Raw genomic sequence first — 23,016 nt, forward strand, 5'->3', positions numbered from 1 at the left:
AAAGTCTGCAGTTTACTTTAGGTACTTACAATGACTTCCAAAGACTGATACATAGTATGCATGATTTGTAAAAAATCTTTGTATTTTTTGTATTTTTGTGCAATAGTGTGTACACCCTGATCAACGCATTATCCCTTGACTCTGCGCAAGCGGCATCAATCAGCCAGCAGAGGTCGTAATTGCACCAATTATGAGGTCCTGTCTCCCTGTGCCCCTGCCTCCTCCCCATCTCATAACAACAGCCAATCGTTGTTCATGTAGGTGCCCAGTCTGCAGGATGACGGAGCTGAGTTTCAAACCGACAAGTTCGAAATATCAGCTCTGGTGTGCTAGTGTGTGCTGGTTCTAGCTTGCACTGATGGTCATAAAAATATAAAGATATAAAATGCTGTAATGTGGCCATATCAAGCTCTATTATCATCATCTATAGGCTTACAGTATAGATTTAATTAAACATTTTATTTAAATAAAAATTATACTACATCCATAAATAGATCTTTAATTTTGAAGATCGTAATCAAATTCTTGTTAGGAGCACGTCTGGAAAACAATTTCCAAAAACCTACGATTGTTTATTGTCAGATGTAGAGAATAGTTTACATACCAGGGTTTGTACTAGGTTGAGTGGTATTACTGGAGTATTCATTTTCTGTAAAAACAGATACAGAAAATAGAAAAGATTACACAAGTGCTATAAATAGCATGAGTGGTAGCTCTAAAATAATAACACAATAACAATACAGAGCAACGTATTTTAAAGAGCATGATGAGTTAGAAGGGGAGATCAGGTGTCGTTCCTGTCCACTGAGTTTTGCCCTTTGACGTCTGTGATCCCCAGGGCAACATTCTCACTGAATCTGCTAAGGTTGCACAGTAAGCTTTCAATAATTATGCAGCTTTATTTCACACACTGCTGACTGAAGCTCTTTTACTGACACCTCTTTAAAACTCATGTCAATTCTTCTTGCTGCGCAGAACAATTCTACGCTACCAGCACATGAAATGAGCAGAGGTCCTTTATTTGCTAAGCTTTAACTTAAGCCATCCTTTATTTAACTGCCTGATGTGCTTTAATCCACAACTAATGAAAGTTATTAAAATATTTGAACCATATTGGTTGCACAGGAAACCCATTAGAACAGAACATACGGCCATTATAGACATTATACTAATGATCAGTACTGGAATAATCTCACAGTCTTAAAATAATGCATAGTGATGTCAATTCTTGTTGAGTATACTTTCCTTATGGAAATAAACACAATAAACCAACGTTTAATTTCAGAACATAACAGTTTGCCCATTGCCACCCACATACAATGCAGGTAACCAGCTAGTGATTAAGCTAATTATTAATTTAATTAATTAATTTCACTTTGAATTTATTCTTAATTTTTTATAAATATTATTTTATAATAAACAATGACTTCTTTGTTGGCTATTGGTTTAACCAGTTAATCATTAGCATTTCTATTTTACACATTTATCATTTATAAGTACAGCGGTACCTTGTAACTTGACATCCCCTAAACTAGAAATTTGTACCCTTAAACTCGACGTTTCCCTTAAACTACATGGAACGCATTAACAGGTTTCCCAAACATCCTTATGAGAAAAAAATACCTTAAAACTCAACATCTTTTAAACTCCACACCACTTTCAAAACCAATTGAGGTTGAGTTTCAAGGTACCACTGTAATATTACATGTAATTATTTTAAATATATAATCTTACCTGGTTTCTGCACCACATGAATCTGCTTAAACATGGTCTTGTACCAGTCTTTTGGCCTGTCCACAGTCTAACATAAACACACAGAAGAGTGTATTGGTGCTAATAAACAATGTCGTCGTGTCTGTGTTCAAGCTATAAAATCAGGCTTATGACCTTAATATGACCTTAATCTATGTTGAGATTAGAAATACAACACTGTTGTCAGGCTGCTCATGAATGATGACGTCAGTAGTTCCCAGTGCCCCAAGGTTACAGGAGAAAATGCAATTTACTGCTGCATCTGACCAGTCAGTCCAAATTAATCAGGCCAGCCAGGGTAAGAGACTGATTGGCAATTACATGTGGAAACACCACAGGCACTTTACATGGTATAGCTATATTATTATTATGTATATGTTATAGATGGAAGAAGACAATTATCCTTAACTTAATCAAATTAATATTAGTAACTATTACAAAAATAAATAACAACATTAAAAAAGATTGATAACCCACTGTCTAATTTGTGGCAGCACTTCTGTAAGTCCGAAATGCCGAAATGTAAATGTTTGTATAAAAATAGCTTTAATTTCATTACACAAATTTTCTTACTTGATAGTACTGTGTAAGCAGTGTGCAAATTTACCGTTTTCATAGCAGTGGGAACTCCAGACTCATCCACAGGGCCAATGCCAGAGTAAAGAGGAGTTTTGGCCCCTGTACCTCTCTTTTCATCCCCTGGAGCTTGACCAGAGCCCACCGAACCCAAGCTGGTGTAGACTGAAGCGCTGGACTTAACAGCTAGAGAAGGAAAATGGAAATGATGACTCAACAAACATGAAGCGTTCAACAGTGAACACAACAAGCGCTCCTATACTGATCAAGTTTAACATGCACAAAGCGTGTTAATACCTCACCCCTCCTCAACTGTGCCAAAATGTGATGCCTCAAAGTAACACTGGCATGAGCTTCATCACTTGTCACAATGAGATTAGAGAGATACAGAGACTCTCTGAGATACAGAGAGATTAGGGGATGGGATGATAGGCATCACATGTGCAGTGTACAGTGCTTTCAGTGATCTGGCATCTCATTACTCTGATTTATAACAGAATGTGTACATCTGCCTAGCAGAGAATGGTACAATGTAAACAAACAAGTATAAATTTAAAAGCGTAAAGAAATATGTGTATTGATTAAAAAATATATATTTTAAAAAGTATGCTGTCACTGCTCTATCCTGGTCAGGGTCGTGGTGGGTCCGATTCATTGAGCAAAAGACAGAAAACTCCCAAGAATGTTGCCAGTCCATCACAGGGCAAACACACACACACACACACACACACACACACACACACTTAAGGCAATTTTATTATCTCCAACTGGGCAGACTGCATGTCTTTGGACTTGTGGGAGGAATCTAGAGCACCCAAAGGAAACCCACAAGGACACAGGGAGAACATGCAAACTCCACACAGAAAGGACCATGGGCGCCATTCTGGGAAATCCAGACCTACTGCAACCCTGACCAGGATAAAGTGTTGCTTGAACATAAAAACGAATAGAAAAAATGCACTGAAAATGATGATGACACAGCTGGTCAGATCTCTGGGTCAGGGTCACAATGGGTCTGGTACAAACACTGGCCAAAGGGAGGGAACACACCCTGGACAGTGTGCCAATCCATCGCGGATGATGACAATAATTATTATTAGTATTGTTATTATTATTATTAGCCAGCTTAGCAACAAGTTTGAACTTACGAGTGCTCCGGCCCTGCTGCATGGCTGTGAGACTCGGGCTGAAAGAGGGAGGACGAGGATACGTAGAAGGAGAGAAGGGTCTTTGGTTGTGACTTTTTAGGCTTGTGGCCACACCTACGCTGCCGTTTACAGCCATCTGCCCCTTAGTACCGTGAGGAAAGAGAGAAAACACTGAGTTACTGAACGGACAGTATGTACAGTGTATCACAAAAGTGAGTACACCCCTCACATTTCTGCAGATATTTAAGTATATCTTTTCATGGGACAACACTGACAAAATGACACTTTGACACAATGAAAAGTAGTCTGTGTGCAGCTTATATAACAGTGTAAATTTATTCTTCCCTCAAAATAACTCAATATACAGCCATTAATGTCTAAACCACCGGCAACAAAAGTGAGTACACCCCTTAGTGAAAGTTCCTGAAGTGTCAATATTTTGTGTGGCCACCATTATTTCCCAGAACTGCCTTAACTCTCCTGGGCATGGAGTTTACCAGAGCTTCACAGGTTGCCACTGGAATGCTTTTCCACTCCTCCATGACGACATCACGGAGCTGGCGGATATTCGAGACTTTGCGCTCCTCCACCTTCCGCTTGAGGATGCCCCAAAGATGTTCTATTGGGTTTAGGTCTGGAGACATGCTTGGCCAGTCCATCACCTTTACCCTCAGCCTCTTCAATAAAGCAGTGGTCGTCTTAGAGGTGTGTTTGGGGTCATTATCATGCTGGAACACTGCCCTGCGACCCAGTTTCCAGAGGGAGGGGATCATGCTCTGCTTCAGTATTTCACAGTACATATTGGAGTTCATGTGTCCCTCAATGAAATGTAACTCCCCAACACCTGCTGCACTCATGCAGCCCCAGACCATGGCATTCCCACCACCATGCTTGACTGTAGGCATGACACACTTATCTTTGTACTCCTCACCTGATTGCCGCCACACATGCTTGAGACCATCTGAACCAAACAAATTAATCTTGGTCTCATCAGACCATAGGACATGGTTCCAGTAATCCATGTCCTTTGTTGACATGTCTTCAGCAAACTGTTTGGGGGCTTTCTTGTGTAGAGGCTTCAGAAGAGGCTTCCTTCTGAGGTGACAGCCATGCAGACCAATTTGATGTAGTGTGCGGCGTATGGTCTGAGCACTGACAGGCTGACCCCCCACCTTTTCAATTTCTGCAGCAATGCTGACAGCACTCCTGCGCCTATCTTTCAAAGACAGCGGTTGGATGTGACGCTGAGCACGTGCACTCAGCTTCTTTGGACGACCAACGCGAGGTCTGTTCTGAGTGGACCCTGCTCTTTTAAAACGCTGGATGATCTTGGCCACTGTGCTGCAGCTCAGTTTCAGGGTGTTGGCAATCTTCTTGTAGCCTTGGCCATCTTCATGTAGCACAACAATTCATCTTTTAAGATCCTCAGAGAGTTCTTTGCCATGAGGTGCCATGTTGGAACTTTCAGTGACCAGTATGAGAGAGTGTGAGAGCTGTACTACTAAATTGAACACACCTGCTCCCTATGCACACCTGAGACCTAGTAACACTAACGAGTCACATGACATTTTGGAGGAAAAATGACAAGCAGTGCTCAATTTGGACATTTAGGGGTGTAGTCTCTTAGGGGTGTACTCACTTTTGTTGCCGGTGGTTTAGACATTAATGGCTGTATATTGAGTTATTTTGAGGGAAGAATAAATTTACACTGTTATATAAGCTGCACACAGACTACTTTTCATTGTGTCAAAGTGTCATTTTGTCAGTGTTGTCCCATGAAAAGATATACTTAAATATCTGCAGAAATGTGAGGGGTGTACTCACTTTTGTGATATCACAAAAGTGAGTACACCCCTCACATTTCTGCAGATATTTAAGTATATCTTTTCATGGGACAACACTGACAAAATGACACTTTGACACAATGAAAAGTAGTCTGTGTGCAGCTTATATAACAGTGTAAATTTATTCTTGCCTCAAAATAACTCAATATACAGCCATTAATGTCTAAACCACCGGCAACAAAAGTGAGTACACCCCTTAGTGAAAGTTCCTGAAGTGTCAATATTTTGTGTGGCCACCATTATTTCCCAGAACTGCCTTAACTCTCCTGGGCATGGAGTTTACCAGAGCTTCACAGGTTGCCACTGGAATGCTTTTCCACTCCTCCATGACGACATCACGGAGCTGGCGGATATTCGAGACTTTGCGCTCCTCCACCTTCCGCTTGAGGATGCCCCAAAGATGTTCTATTGGGTTTAGGTCTGGAGACATGCTTGGCCAGTCCATCACCTTTACCCTCAGCCTCTTCAATAAAGCAGTGGTCGTCTTAGAGGTGTGTTTGGGGTCATTATCGTGTTGGAACACTGCCCTGCGACCCAGTTTCCGGAGGGAGGGGATCATGCTCTGCTTCAGTATTTCACAGTACATATTGGAGTTCATGTGTCCCTCAATGAAATGTAACTCCCCAACACCTGCTGCACTCATGCAGCCCCAGACCATGGCATTCCCACCACCATGCTTGACTGTAGGCATGACACACTTATCTTTGTACTCCTCACCTGATTGCCGCCACACATGCTTGAGACCATCTGAACCAAACAAATTAATCTTGGTCTCATCAGACCATAGGACATGGTTCCAGTAATCCATGTCCTTTGTTGACATGTCTTCAGCAAACTGTTTGCGGGCTTTCTTGTGTAGAGACTTCAGAAGAGGCTTCCTTCTGGGGTGACAGCCATGCAGACCAATTTGATGTAGTGTGCGGCGTATGGTCTGAGCACTGACAGGCTGACCCCCCACCTTTTCAATCTCTGCAGCAATGCTGACAGCACTCCTGCGCCTATCTTTCAAAGACAGCAGTTGGATATGACGCTGAGCACGTGCACTCAGCTTCTTTGGACGACCAACGTGAGGTCTGTTCTGAGTGGACCCTGCTCTTTTAAAACGCTGTATGATCTTGGCCACTGTGCTGCAGCTCAGTTTCAGGGTGTTGGCAATCTTCTTGTAGCCTTGGCCATCTTCATGTAGCGCAACAATTCGTCTTTTAAGATCCTCAGAGAGTTCTTTGCCATGAGGTGCCATGTTGGAACTTTCAGTGACCAGTATGAGAGAGTGTGAGCGCTGTACTACTAAATTGAACACACCTGCTCCCTATGCACACCCGAGACCTAGTAACACTAGCGAGTCACATGACATTTTGGAGGGAAAATGACAAGCAGTGCTCAATTTGGACATTTAGGGGTGTAGTCTCTTAGGGGTGTACTCACTTTTGTTGCCAGTGGTTTAGACATTAATGGCTGTATATTGAGTTATTTTGAGGGAAGAATAAATTTACACTGTTATATAAGCTGCACACAGACTACTTTTCATTGTGTCAAAGTGTCATTTTGTCAGTGTTGTCCCATGAAAAGATATACTTAAATATCTGCAGAAATGTGAGGGGTGTACTCACTTTTGTGATACACTGTATGTATGATAAAGGCATTACTACAGTGTAGTGACTCATGGGCTCTATTTTCATAATCAGAATGCAAGTCTATCATAGAAGTATAATGCTGTGGCACTGGTGTGAGTGTGGGGAACATGTTCTTTCATGGCTATCAGTGCATAACTATGTGCAGAGCACTGATATAGTTGTAGTGGGTTAGAATTAACACATTATCAAGTGGTGTGGTTAAGTGGACCTAATATTAAATTAAATCAGCTTTTACATTCACACACACACACACACAAATAAATGCTCAGCACAGTAATTTCATTAAACCATGTTTTTTCTATTTTATTTATGCATTTTCTCCCTTTTAGTCTTCCGCTGCTGGGGATCCCGATTGTGTCTGAGGAAGGTATATTTGCCTGCTCCACGCCCCTTCCGAAAAGTGCACAGTCCCTCAACCCCTTCTTTTTCGCCCGTGCTTTGGTGGATTCACACATGAGACTTTTTCCATCTCTACACAGTCGCATCAGTCTGCTAACCTGGGTCCTTGCACAGCGATTAAAGACCCCACCCACTTATTCCGGCCTTTTCCCACCCAGTAAACTCTGTGGCCAATTTTGTCTACTGCAGGCATGGCCCACTGTGCCCGCTAGATGGCGCCTAGCCACCTGGGCACCCTTAAAAAATGATTTTTAATATTTTATTTATACTTATCTACTTACAGATTTAACATTAATATTTTAAGTCTAAAAGAACTGAATGGTCGTCAACTCAGAGTATCTGTTAATACCTAATATTTATTTAGTTTGGACAACCTTAAAGTAAGTAAGGATACTCTGAACAATCCACTCAACCACATCAAATGTGATATTTAATGCAGCGGACCGACTGTAAAACTTTGCATGGAACATAAAGGACGTCCCAATCCAATATTACAAAATATGTAAATTAGAGTCAATACTGATCTGAAATGCTAATGTGTATCGTTTCAGGACATTTCTAACATCATGTGCTATTCTTACAACACAAATACTATAAAAACTATATTGGGACACATTGTGTTCATGTACAAGAAGTGTGTACATGATTCTGGTGGGCAGTGGGTGGATATGGGAGTCCGTTTTGGCCAAAAAAGGGTTGGAAATGCCACTGAGCAGATGTTTCAATGTTGCTTCACTCACTGTTGCTCCCTGTTGCTCCACTCCACCCACACCAACAGTAGTTACTGTCAATTTAAGTGAAAAAAATATGCTACAGAATTGTTATAACAAATTATATTTGTGTCTACATGAAAATAGAGCCCAATGCTAAACAATGACATTAAAAGATCAAAGAAATGCTAATCCCTGTGAAGTGACCAATGACATTAGTAGATGAACTGACAAAGCACAACAAGTTATATCAACAGCAGTAGGAAACATGGTCGGAAAAACACCACAGATAATAAGATAAAGACAATAGCTGAAGACAACAAGTAATAATGGTTAATGATTTTAAGGCTGTAATTAGGAAAACCATCATGCACAAAGAACAGTCAGTAAATGCTCAGAATCCAGAGAGGAAGTGAGGTGTGGCATGCTATTGTTACAGTGATTTCCCACGCACAACAGCATTGTTTGATCACAACTGCAACGTCACAGTGATCTCATCCTCCAGCAAAACCCAATATCCCATTACAAAGATAGAGTATCACCAAAGGAATCCCAAACTGGAGGCCAACTATGCAATTAAAAGAAGCTAGAGGGCAAAAGCACCAGGGATCGCAAACGCAAATGTGCGTCAGATACTAGGATATTACTCCACATTCCAGAGGATGCAGGCGGTAAAGGCAGTCAATGCGAATCGCTGGGTGCTTGGTGTCTGTGGATTAAGCCTTTGAATTCTGAATACAAGAGGGCATGAGAGGATGAATAGGGAGAGCGAAAAAGCAGTGGATAGAGGGAGGGCTCAAAGCAATCAAACAGAATGCTAAATAGAAAGGGCAAAGAGAAAGGGTGGGAAAAGTGCAGTACAAAAATAGATGACAGAAGATAGAATAAAGGAAATATTTGGCAATAAATTATGGTTTACAATTAAGTCCTAGTCACACTAGTTTTAGTTTTTTAGTTTTTGCACAACTGAAAGAAAATGCAAAACAGATTTCAAAGGAATATTTGGCACCAAACGGATGGTGTATAAATAATCCTTTCAATTAAGAAATTACTTTCTGCTGTTTAAAGTAGCTAATTTTTTAACCTAGTGGGTAAAGCTTTGGGCTGTCAATTGAAAGGTTGTGGGCTCGAATCCTGGCTCTGCCATGCAACCACTGTTGGGCCCTTGAGCAAGGTCCTTAACCCTCTCAGCTTCAGAGGCACCATACAATGGCTGACAAACATCTGATTGAACTTTGACCCAGTTTGCCGCTGACCTTTTCAAGCGCTTCCAATGGGACGAACTGTTTGATATGGCGTAGTAAAAGCTTAATGTGACTTAATGTATTAAAACAACAACTGAGGAATTTAAATAGTAGGAAAAACAAATAAGCAGTAATAATTAAAAGAAGTTTAGTGTTCCTATGTCGTTCTTTTAGTACATTAAGCCACGTTAAGATTTTTTAACAATAAACATTTTAGACTCTCTCGGAAAAGCTGATTCTCACAATTTCTCAGAACCCCGAGCTATAACACAAGTTTAAAAGTGAAACAGTGAGAAAAATACAGATAAACATAGATATATGTGGATGCTTTCATTGTGGATTTAATGGTTACTCTACACTAATGCATATTCGTGTCGTGGTGCACTTGATGGCGTTTTACCGCACTGCTCAAGCCAAGCACTGAACAAAGCGGTGATTTGCGCCGAGGTTCGCCGCTTCTTATATGAATGTGCCCTTAGTCTTTTAGTTTCAAAAGTAAAAATCAAAACATGATCAGTATACTGGGTATCATTTGTTTCTACAAACTGCCGCTGTACCAATGTACTGTGACACAACAGTGGCTCACTACTAACGTCCTACTGTAGTAAATGTAAACACATTAGTAGCGCAGAGTAAATCCAATATACTTCGGTATAAACATGAAAAGGAAGTGTAGTGTTGTCTGGATTATAACTATTTTACACATGGATGCAAATTTCTAGAGTGACTGTGGCTTTATGTTCAAGACCTTTAAATGAATAAAATCATTAAAGCAGAAACCAAAATGAGTAAAGGAAGAAACGAATCATGTGGAAAGTATAAAGAAAAAAAGGGAGGAAGGACATGATTAAAGTAGTCCAGGGGCCGGTGGATAGTTACATTAACAGTATTAGCTGCAGGGACGTGTAGCACCGTGTTGTTAATGGCAGAGCTCAGGTGGTTGAAGGTGGGTGAGGGGGTTTCAGAACGACCCTCTGGGTCTAGTGCTCTTAGCTCTTCCAGCATGACCGTAGAAGATTCGCTCTGAGCACGGGAGGAGCAGCGACTTGGATCCTTGCTAGGCAAGTTATGCCTAAGGGAAAGAGAACGTGGACGGAGGTCGTCTGGGTAGGCCTAACATAGAGGAAAGTAGGATGTGAGCTTCAGAGGATGAAACAGTGGAGAAAATTGATAAAGTGATGTATATGATTGCTGTGGAATTTAGGTGTTTTACTAAAAAAGTAGAAGCTGGATGTTTGATAAACTGAACTCTGAACTGCAGGCCAATGATTATTACAGCTGCAGGGAAAATTCTGTAAAAAAAACTGTTTTGGAATAGCAGTTTGGCTCAATTATTTATATAATGTGGGCTCAATTTATTCCATAATAACTGAAAAGCACATTCTGCCAGAATTAATATCTGTAAAAATACTGATTTATAACCTACTGTCTAGGCTGTAAAAAGTTACACAGGACACATCTGGGCTAAAAAAATTTCCATTTATTAAACAAGACTGCTCTACAAAAAAGCAGAGAGTCTAAATCTGCTGCTAATCTGAACCATGTACAAAACAATACATGACATCCTACAAAGATCACACTAAAAGTTACTGAAAGAACACTTTGCAGTAAACCTCTGTATTTTGTTTTTGCAAATGATCACGTGTGTATCACAATATTTAAGAGACTGTTCAAAGACGAGGCCAAACTATTTGGCAGTAATACACAACACTATGTTTGAAGAACAATAGGCGCTGCACACTAACACCAAAACTTTATTCATCATTATTTATCTGTAAAACATGGTGGAGGAAGCATCATGTTCAAACTGATCATACTTATGAAGAAAACTCACTCACTCACTCACTTTCTTAACCGCTTATCCAATTAGGGTCGTGGGGGGGTGCCGGAGCCTATTCCAGCTTTTCAATGGGCACAAGGCACACAGTAACACCCTGGATGGGGCACCAGTCCATCACAGGGCAGACACACACACACACACAAACCGGAGTTCCAGGAGTAAACCAACGCAGACACGAGGAGAACATGCGAACTTCGCGCAGAAATGAACCGGACCGCCCTGCCTGGGGATCAAACCCAGGACCTTCTTGCTGTGAGGCGACAGTGCTACCCACTGAGCCACCATGCCACCATGAAGAAAACTATAAATTGTAAAAAAAAAAAAAAATATTATAAATATTATAAATGCTATTAAATAGCATTCAGGAATAACAGGGTATTTTATCCATTACTGTTTGTTTGTATTTAGTTTAGGCAGAATGTGCTTGTCTATTATTATTAAAAAACTATACATTAATAAATATAATGAATGCAATATGAAGACTATATGAATTATGGGAAATGCTATAAAGCTGCAAAATTATTAGTTAAAAAAAGAAAATTCCGCCAAGCATAAACTGAGTAAGCATAGACTGGTTGTTATTTTATTAATGGAACTGAGACTATGAATATAAACTTGTATACCACTTGTTGATCTGCAGGGGGCAGTGAAGAGTGAAAGAATGTTCTGGTATCCTGAGGGTCCCATCGTCTGCGTGGAGAGGGGAGGGTAGCAGACAGAGCCGGGGTGTATCTGGCTTCTGTCTGATGGCGTGGATTAACGTAAATATACAAGGAGGCTATGTGTCTCTCAGGCTGACTAGCTGTGGCAGGTGATTTAGAGTGATTTAGGGACCATGAGTGGATGCTAGGTTCCTCTAGGGCAGTAATGCTGGGTAAACTGTTATATCTGAGAAGATGGGTAGACTCAGTGATGCTGGGACGAGAGCCGGATCTGGGGATGAGTTTCTGTGAGCTATGCTCTGAGCGTGCAGACGTCATTCCCCTGGAGAACATGCTGTGTGTTATAACCTGAGGGTCATGATGGCAGTGTGTGGGGTAATTAGCGAGGCTAATAAGTCCTGGATTATAGTCAGCAGGGTGCAGCTGAGAGCTCTTTCTGTGAGTCTGTATGACCGTGAACACACATGCAAACATGCAAAAAGAAACAGCAAAGAAACAAAATTACATTAGGAGCCGAACACACATTCACAAAAAAAAATTCTGTATAATTATTGCAGTATAAAAGTACAACAAAAGTTCTAACTGTTAGTCATTCAATTATATTAATTATAGCATTTGGTTTTCCAAGACTAGTGATTTTGTCCACAGAATAAAGATATTTTTAAAGAATCACTGTTATATCTACTACTGAGAAGATGCAGAATCTATCAGAAATGTCATGTAGGACATAAAACTCAGTTTTAGCAGGTACAGTGGACACCACACAGCTCCATGGTGCTGGGAGCCTGAGTTTAAACCTAAGCTGCGTCCAAAATTGCATACTTTTATACTTAACAGTAAGTGAAAGCAGTACGCGAGAGCGGGTAGTGTGTCCAAATATGTAGTATTCATTAAACAGTATGTGAAAAGTACCCGGATGACCTACTGCATGGGCAAACACAGCACACTACGGTCCGATAATCTATCCCATAATTTAACTGGAGCTGATAGATGGCGGAAAGTGGAGAGTCTGGTGTTTACAAGTATAAGTAAGACAAAAATTAGGTAGAATGTTATGATTGCGTACAATCCTGAGTAACGTTATCAGTAGCTTTGTGGAGAATTACAGAAATAATTTTCTCTGATTTTAAAACTGTGGTGATGTGACGTCATGCATTACGTGACGTTGGTAAGACGGTGGGCGTAGTATGTTTGAGATTGTTTGCATACTGCACACTTGCGTACTGAAAGAGTGTGCTGCTTTACCGGCCGAGCAGTGTCTTAAATTTAGTAACATACTGTTTAGGTAAGTGATTTTGGACGCAGCCCTTGTCTTTGTTCACTATCTGTGAGCAGTGTGACATGTTTAATTTTCTCCTACATTTTAAAAGCTTGCCAATAGATGGATTGGCTATGTAAACTGCTCCTAGGTATGAGTGTGCAGACCCATGCAGTGAATTGGTGCCCTTTTCATTCATTTATTTATTCATTCACTGTCTGTTTTATCACTACTTTATTCTATTCAGGGTTGCAGAGGGTCCAATTCATTGGGCAGGTCGCCAGTCCATCACAGTGAGTAATTTATCCTTGTTTATTTTAAGAACATGACAAATAACACTTTTGCTAAAAAGCAAAAACAAATAGTACTTAATCCTTTCAATGCTCAAAAATGACCTGCCTACCACACACTAAAAATAAATAGTTCAATTTCTCTTCCATGGAAAATCATGGTCATGGATAAATCAGTGCTGCTACAACCTATTAGTCAAACCATAATTAGTCAAAAACGTTTGTGATAACCTGAGGCAGTGTTACATGTCCCAGTGCTTTTCTGTATTGTAGCCATAGATTGAAGGCCTATTTCCAAAAAAATGACTGTAAATCTATTTTTTTTTCCGAATATAAATCCATATGCTCTAATTAATCCATATTTCTTATTAATGAATCAAAATGCATTAAAAAATTATTACTTTCCTCTAATTTCACAATCCCTCTCTCCTCTCATGCAACTGTGTCAAGGGCACTAAGCATGCACAAATAGCTCTAGTGTAAACAGTAATTAATAGCAGTATAAAATTAGTCCCACGTTAGGATCAAGTCAGGACATGTTTGGTACCACTGACCAGCAGAGCACAATAAATAGTGACGCAGGTCTACAACATTTTCACAAGCATGTCCTGAGGAAGGGAAAAACTTCCTGAGAGAACACGAAGAAAAAACTCGACCTACCAGAGTGGGTGATTTCTTTTCCTGCAGGTTGGGCCTAACACTCCTGTATCCTTTAGCTGCCAAAGAGGAAGTGGCTGTGTTGCCGTTGCTTAGAGCATCGCCAGTGCCGTAATGCCGCCACACATCTAGAACGATTCACAAAAAAGTATAATAGCATTAATATGATTCATTACTCAACTTTTTCATGTGTTTTATACTAATAACTCTTGTTATTATAACCAAATAGCAAAATGACACCTTCTGGTAGGTTTGTTACATCACATTATAGAACATGACTGGACATGGCCTGGGAACATATTTGAGGTCTGGCACTGATGTTTGGCAATAAGGTATTTGTTTGCATACCAGCTGATTCGAGGAAGAGCTATGTTAAGTGCAGGTCAGTTACGTTTTTCCCAACCACCCCCCACAAACTATTTTTTACAAACCCAGTTTATGCATGGAAGCACTGTGAGCACAAGATAAGAAACCCAGTACAAACCATCAAATAATAGTAATAAGTTGCAATTATAGAAAAATTTTTATTCGAAACATTTGTATCTAACACATGTTTATATATCTTTTACATATATATGTAATTAATATAGTGATATAGGAATAATATATTATTCCTCACCAGAATTTAGGTTTTAAACATGTGTTTATTAACACTTACAAATACATACTTTTATCAATATTTACAAAGTCAAAGGATGTGTGTACCTTTTGTTTTGTTGATATTTAGACATTTCCAATCCCTCTTAAACCTAAACCTCTAATGTTTCAGTGGCGGTGGGCTGGTGCAACATACTGCTGCAACACCCGATAACCATTTAATACTGTATGTAAATATGAAGTAAAAATATGTACTGAAGGTACACTTAATAAAAATAATATAGTTAAAAATGCATTATTAACTGCCCATATAAAAGTGACAACTTGGTTTCTTCACTGTAAATACGACCAATATGACCAATAAAATGCCATCTGAATTCTCACTAAATGTTCAAGAAAATCTGAATGTAACATCCATAACAAGCAAAATGAACCTTTTTGATTAATATGTACATTTAAAATGTATTTTGTTTAAATTTTTAAAACAAAAACAGTTTTTTTTACAGCCAGGCTTACCTGGATCTGTCAGTGAAGATTCTGTGCCTAGACAGAAAAACAGAAAATAGAAAAATCTTGTCAGTTTGGCTTTTTTTCAGTACAAGAAATGAAACTCTACAGCAGCAGTAAAGATGGCTAATAATGTGTGACACTCTGCTGTGTATACCACTGTACAGCTCAATAATATGATTACTACTTGTATTCCATACCACTGCTCAGCACTCACAGCTAAACAACATGTTACACCAAGAGCAAAGCAAGCTTTCCACTCTCATACAGACGACTGTAAATTTTAGTGGTCTTATATAATTATTACAGGTCATTGTATGGTAGGATTTCGATAAAATATTGGCTGAATTATGTCAGACTGTGTATTATTAGTTCACAGTATTAAGATTTATGGAAGGATGGATACACAATGAGAGAATAATTTTGCATAAAAGTTAAATGTTATTTCTTGAAAAAAAAAAAACATGCAAAAAATAGGCTGTTTAATAACTATAGTGAACACTGAATTCAGTATATTAAATTACCATTTGATTGGACATAAACATGTGCAGAAATTCAATTTTTTTTACCCTGACAGAGGCCACTTATCATCAGTCTTTGTTTACAACGGCATAATATTGGGCACTAGTAAGCACATCACATATTCCAAGTCTGGTAATGTTCATTCATGACCAAATATTTTTATGAACTGAAATTTTTGTCTGCAGCAATAAAATCAAGTAAAATTGTGTACTGTGTAGAACATAAATTAAATTTACATGTGCTTACATTTATTTACAATTATTTATGTAATAAACAATGATTATGAATAATTGTTAATAAACACTTATTTATGTGTAGTCATTAAAATGTTGCAAGTAGTGCACATAATCTTTCAGTATTTGTTGGACATACTGTAGACATATACTTATTAAAGTAATAAACTCATTAAAGTTGTAATATTTTATAAATTAACCAATTAATGAATAAATAAGAAAAACAACATTGATATCTGCCTTTTACATGCAATGTGCCGTTGGCCCCATACGTGCTGCTAGATACAGAACAATCCTGTCATATTGTCTGATTTCACTAACGCTTCAGTCTCAGCATCATAGGTGTTTGGCTGGTGCAGCGGTGAGATACAGTAACCCACTACAGCTGAGATCCTCGGTTCGAATTTCAGTGGTGCTATTGTCTGGTTGGGCATCTACACAGACATGATTGGCTATGTCTAAGGAGTGCTGGCAGAAACAGCCTAGATTTTGCAAGGTGCATTTGTGCTTCAGTGTGCTCTCAGTGCCAGTTCCAAGCCCAGATAAAAAAAGGAGGGTTGCGTCAGCAAGGGCATCCGAAACTGATGCTCTGCGTCCGAGTCTGAAATTTAGTTTACCTTGTTTATAACCACAGCAGTAACATTTAGTGTTAAGTGCTTAACTTAATAACTCTGCTTAACACAGAGCCACTGAGAGTGCACAGCCAGAGCTCTTCTCTTACTCCCGCCTGCAGAATAATTAAACAATGACGACTGTGTGTGAGGTCATAGTGCATAAAGCCATTCAGACAAAAGGGTCACCCCCAGATGAATCCGGGCTGTAAAGCCAGAGGAAAAAGCAACCAAGTGTACAATTGTTGCCATGGAAGTGTACAAATATGGCAATGATTCAGTTCTGATGAAAAGTTCCACGTTCCAGTTCCATTTTAAGTAATGGAGAGAAATAGCTGAAGCTTCGGAAACCAAAATAATATGTTAGAGAGTGAGTGCTGTTAGAGAGAGACAGACAGAGAAAGAGAGACAGGAGGCAGTAGTGAATGATGCTTAGGCAGTGGAGAGGAATTCCTGTCTGCACTGACTGATTAAACATCTCTGCCTGAGGATGTAAAGAAAAAAAGAAGCCATTAACTATATTAGACAAGTTAAATAATCATTGAGCAGTTATTTAGTCGTGACTATATTAACCTTCTCCGATTTTATTATTAACTTTTGCCTCTTTTCTGGTTAAGAAACTGTAAAATTCTTTAAGGTAATAATTGAGCCTATAAACAAAGTAAAGGCAGTGAAGTGTTACAGGTCCAGTGTTTTAAAGAATGTTCACGTCCTCTTCTGTTTAAATTGTCTTTATATCCCAGTGCTGTTTGTATAATAAAAATAAGACTCGATGATATATTAACGTTTTCCTTTTATTTAATTTGTGCCATTAATAAACTTTATTTAGTTTATTATCCATTATCCACAAAATCTGCTCTGATTACTACACTGAGTAACATATTAGCTGAACATTTTGTCATGACACTGACATAAAAATGTCATTGAAGCTGTCAAAAGCAGTAACAACAGATGTCAGGTATTATAACAATGTTATGTGACCAGCAACAGTTATTGTCATGACAAGTCTCATTAATACTTTATGTCATGATATTTTCTTGGCCTACGACACACGGTTAAGAAAACACAAGGGGTGCCATGACGAGTCTCAGTACTGGTAATATTACACCATTATGTGGGGGTAATGTAACCTGAGGCAGGTACAGAGCACCTGTACACTCAGAAAACTCTGGATTTTACTGGGTTAGAGTGAGTGAAAGCATGATGCAAGCTTGTCCTCCACTGTATGTGAGAAGTGTAGCATACACACCCCGTACACATGGCCAAAGCACATACATCAAACATGTTTTAGCAAGCTTGGCAATCCAGTGTTGGTATCGACCAACCAACCAAAAGCCGGTGCTGTCAAAATCAATTTACATTAGAGATGTAACAATGCACCACAAGACAGTTAAAAATCTATTCACATGTGGCATGATTCAAATCAGTTGACATGTACAATGAATCGATATTCACTTTAAACAGCAGTGGGCACTGGCGCTATTCACCTCGCCTGGTTGACATCACCACACGGAGTTGCCAAGTTTGGAGTTTTCCAGCCAAATTTATTTATGTAAGGATACTTTCTTTATTTGTATAATTCATTTATTTATATAATGTGGGGTTTGTTTTAAAATTTCATTTCAGTTTTTATTTTACACAAAAAGGAAAATGTGCAGCATTGTTTTGCATAGTTTGTACCTACCTTAGAAATAAAAGGGCATTCATTATTTAGATAATAATTTGTCATAGTTTGTCTTCAATTTCATTTTGTTTAAAAAAAATGGGGGGGGAAATCGTATCTTGAACCCAGTATCATGAATCGCATCGCATTGTGGGTAGAGTGTATCGTTACATCCCTAATGTATTTCCCCCATGGGGATCAATAAAGAAATCTTATGTACATGCAAAGCTTTCATTTTGCCTGCAAGCTCATTGATTATTTCCAGAGGCATCAAGAGAAGTAACTGATATTATAGATTGTATATTTAATTTAGTTTTAGACATTAAGTTCTAGGGACAAACCAAAACCCTGATTTGCAATGCCTTACATAAAAAGTGGACAGTTGTGTTTCTAATTCAATAGACTGTGCTTAATAAAGCAATAAGCGAGAGGCCGTGCATTACTGTGATTTTAGCACGGGGATGACGTTTTTGGCACGACGCGAAGCGGAGTGCCTAAAACTTCTTTCCCCGTGCTAAAATCATAACAGTAATGCACGGTCTCGAGTGGCTTATTGCTTTTATAAAACGGCGGTCAACATAAAATATAATAAATACAACAATGTTTAATTCATAAATGTATTTATTGTGTATAAACTTACAATAAAGCATTCTTCCGCGACGCAAAATAGTTCGATTAACAGTGTTGCTAGGCAACATGAGGGCGAAAATAACATAAATTTTTTCTATTCAGTGGCGTATTAATATGGAATGATGTGAGGTGGTCCTAGGTAGGGCTGGGTATCGCCACCAATTTCCTGGATCGATTCGATTCCGATTCACCAGGTCCCGATTCGATTCGATCTTCGATCTTCGATTTTCGATTTTCGATTCGATTTTCGATCCAATTTCGATTCAACACATTTAGGCATATTTGAGTTACATTAACAGGTTTTGTTTACATATGTACAGATGTTCAGAGAACGAATGTGATAATTGTACAAAGAACACTCATTATTAAAAATATTTGTGTATTTTGTTTACATAAATAATTAATCCAAAACAGAAAACAGTAACATTCAACAGCCAGGTGTATGTTTACATTACATTTACAATGTTGTAGCATGTCAGACAAATGAAATAATAATAAAAAATGAATGTTACTGTTTTCTTCCATTTGTCTGACATGCTACAACATTGTAAATGTAATGTAAACATACACCTGGCTGTTGTACAGCTTATGCCAAGTTTACACTACACGACACTCTGATTAACACGTGGTCACTGTAATGTTCACACTACACGACTGATCGGCGATGGGGAGTTTTACACTACACCATCCATCACCAGGGGGAATCACAGGCGAGCTTCTCTGGTCTCCAAAACTACGTTTTGTCACGAAAACACACGTGAGAAGTGATGAAAGGTTTAATGATACCACGTCCAAACATGCACATCAACAAGTAGCGAGCAATCAAAGTTTGTGCGCTGATGAAATAAATGAATCTGAGTGGATTTGGCAACACGAGCAGCATGGATCGTTCTGTAGTGAGTTGGAGGTTAATAAATATTTTGTTTTGTAGAGAACGATCTCGCGTGTGCTGATGTATTCTGATAGAAACTATATTGCGCTCCACCACCTGTTTCCAACCTCTCCCCTGTGTTTCCCCTCGCTGTTTCTCACATTGATTGAGAGCCGAGTTTTGATCGCAGAGCGAACACCGAGTTCCTCCCGAATCCAGAGCCGAGCGAAAATCAGTGCAAAAAGTTGTGTAGTGGTCATAACTTGAGCTTCTGTCATGCTAAACTGATGTGCAGGTCAGATCTCGTTGCATGAAAAAACAGTGGCTGGTCACGCGAAATTAAAGGGGGTAACAATAGTAATAGATTTCCGTGTGCACCGTAAAAAGGGGCGTATTTAAAAAATCGATCTCGCATTTACATCAATCGATATCGGATCGTTCAAATAAAGATCGATTAAAATCGAAAAATCGATTTTATAAACCCACCCCTAGTCCTAGGTGTGCGTTTATCGGGGATTTTACAACGGCTTCGAACGCGGCTCAGCCAATCAGATTTTAGGACCGGAACTATCCGTTTTATAAAATAATTTATTGTACATGTACAAGTGGAAAACCATTTTTTTCCCCATCTTTTACTCCAAACTATGTGCTGTTTTTGATTTTGTTGTAAACTGGGAAAAACTTAAATGTCTATACAATAAATAACACCTCTAAAAGTAATTATTTATATAGTGTTGTGAAACAGCACATTCAAAAGCTTTTCTGACTTCATTCCAAACTCCATCCTTTGTGCTACATACTGGGTCACTACACTATTGGTGGGGCAATCATTAAAAGTACTATTCAGTATATAAGTGCATTTTTGGCCATGCGAGGCTGTTATCTTTGGTGAATGTATAAAACATATTTCTTTAAAACTTAAGCAGGAGGAAAACAAACACGTGGTAAAAAAGCAGACCTGTAGTTCAGATCATTAAGCTGAATTGGCCAAATTACATATTCATTCAAGCAGATGTGCAAAACATGTTATTTTGATTATTTGAAAGATGCAATTAGCACTGACAGATTTTTGCAGGTACTTAGCAGAAAGGTGCTAAGTTATTGCTGTGTGTCTGAGAAACGCATGAATACACACTGCAGATTATGTAACTGGACTAAACACTCTCTTAGTCAGCCACACTGCCCACCCTGAAATAATCTTAATACTGCATAAAAAACAATAACCCAAGAAGTTCTATTTCATTGAAATGTTTGCTTTGTTGTAGTTTATTAAAATGTAGTTTTGTAGGTTTGTAATGACTAGATGTTGCTTATGATCAGATGTCCAAATAAGCTGTCCAAATAATTTTGGCTATATTTGTGTATTTAGCAGACCTAAATATTATGACAAATATCCTGTAGTGTAAAAATGTATCCTGAGTTTTGCCATATTGACTACTTCTTTTACAAGAATGCAATAATCGTATTAGCTCCCAGTCATTGTTTCATTAACATTTATCACTGATGACATAAAAACATCTATGAAAATTTTGCCCTTGCTGGCAAAAACTCAAAAACATTAAAGACTCTCTCACACAACTCATCAGAGGTAGGAGCAGCATAAATCAAGCTGTGTCGTAGGACATCGAGCTAATGAATCTCTGAGACAATGGTTTTCAAGAGCCAAGGTGGGGTGCTAACAGTGCTAGACAGTGCATGATAGTGTCTTCCTGCCTCATTCTCAGGCCTGTCTCTGTCTTTCAGGAAGGGCAGGGCGCTGTGATGCCAAGAGACTTTGGCAGTGTCCATTAAAACCGGGGTTCTTTTATAAAGACGGCACACTAACAGGAACTCGGAACTCCCACTGCAGAGCACTTCCTAGAAACCCTGAGCTGAATGCACAATCACATGCTACAAAAACAAATCTCTGAGAGACTGCATGGTCACATGGGTGGCTGAGAAATGAGAATTTCTTTCCTCAGTTCAGTGGAATTTTTTCTGGACTCAAATGTCATCCAATAAAATCAAAGAAATGAATAGTAATAATGAGTATGAAATTGCTTAGTTACTTAGGCATAATTTTTACCAACCACTTCACATTGATCAGAGTCAGATTATTTTGCTACTGAACAGTGAACATTTGAGGACCCTACTAAATACATGTAATAAATAAATAAGTAAATAAATGTAAAGTACTTAAGTAAAGAAATTTTACAGACTACATAAACTGAATAATAGAATGAATGGAAGCTACAACACACAGAGTATAATTCCGTTATAGCTGAATGTAAACCTAGAACATTCAGCAACGGTGCGAGACTGTCTCGATTACAAAAATAATCGTGCATGTTTTGACACACCCCCTCTATGTGTTCACAAAATTGGTTGGGAGTTTTTTTAAACTCAGTTACCCGAGTAGTGTTTTTAGCTGCTTTAGACTTCGACATACCCCTACCACCATAATGTTGTACACACTCACATACTGTACATACTTATGCACAACTTATGCACATAATCAAAGGTGTGATGATGACATTTATTAACACAGTGTCCTGTGTACAGGGATATAACATGTTGTGTTAGTCTACATTACATATTTTGACTGACATACATCATAAAGAGTGATCAATCTGTCACATCTGATCTGATACCAACGTTTTCCAGGACATTCCAAATCTTGCTGTGATCTTTAGAATCGCATCGGCTTACAATGTTCACTTTTAAAAGGAAAGTTTCATCTCACCTGCATTCATGTTGAAGATATCTTCCTTTAGTGTGGTCTTAAAATCATGCAGTCCTGCAAAACGATGAAAAAAATCCATTAGCAGTGCTGTTACAAAAAATAAATAAACATGGCGCATGCCAGGCTGACTTCCATGTGGACTGAAGGAGCTGATGGCTGGATTTTGTTTTGTTGGAACTCCATGAGTCTCTAAGTTTCATGACTGTGCAGTACAGGGCAGCAAGACCTTGTACCATCTGACTGACTGCCCAATCCTTCATAGAGCTGGACAGCCACCCAAAGACACACACACACACATGTAAACAGAGAGCAAAACTCACCCATTAGCTCTTTGTGGGTTACACATTAACTGACTGAATACCTCAAAAATATGCCGCAGCCACACAAGCTGTGCTGAAACATCAACAAATTTGACACCAGTTTGACGCGGTTTGACCTCGAATCAATTTTCACAGCTCTTGTGACCCTGTTCCTAAAATACCCAGTTTATTTCGGTGTGAGCCGAATATTTCTAGGAGGCTCTGTGTAGGGAACTCATTTCATTACGTTATTATATTACCTAACCCTCCACCGAACACAGAGATATGAGGTATATGTAATTGTCATCTGTGCGCCGTAATGTGCACGCGTGCCACTCATTTAAGCT

At 39.0% G+C, this 23,016-nt stretch overlaps 1 protein-coding gene across 1 annotated transcript in view; it reads right to left on the bottom strand.

Annotated features, from left to right (window-relative positions):
- Positions 1-22,551, bottom strand: part of sorbs2b (sorbin and SH3 domain containing 2b) — a 46,268-nt gene extending 23,717 nt beyond the window's left edge. The window contains exons 1-9 of the mRNA XM_063000426.1: positions 22,371-22,551; positions 15,128-15,154; positions 14,018-14,142; positions 11,771-12,253; positions 10,187-10,420; positions 3,477-3,618; positions 2,360-2,514; positions 1,735-1,801; positions 605-649 (exon numbers count right to left, since the gene is read on the bottom strand). Of these exons, the coding sequence (XP_062856496.1) occupies positions 605-649; positions 1,735-1,801; positions 2,360-2,514; positions 3,477-3,618; positions 10,187-10,420; positions 11,771-12,253; positions 14,018-14,142; positions 15,128-15,154; positions 22,371-22,488 (1,396 nt within the window). The 5' untranslated portion in view covers positions 22,489-22,551. The remainder of the gene's footprint in view (positions 1-604; positions 650-1,734; positions 1,802-2,359; positions 2,515-3,476; positions 3,619-10,186; positions 10,421-11,770; positions 12,254-14,017; positions 14,143-15,127; positions 15,155-22,370) is intronic.
- Positions 22,552-23,016: the final 465 nt, after the last annotated feature.

This window comes from Trichomycterus rosablanca, chromosome 8 (assembly GCF_030014385.1).
Source record: "Trichomycterus rosablanca isolate fTriRos1 chromosome 8, fTriRos1.hap1, whole genome shotgun sequence".
In the NCBI taxonomy this organism is placed as follows: domain Eukaryota; kingdom Metazoa; phylum Chordata; class Actinopteri; order Siluriformes; family Trichomycteridae; genus Trichomycterus; species Trichomycterus rosablanca.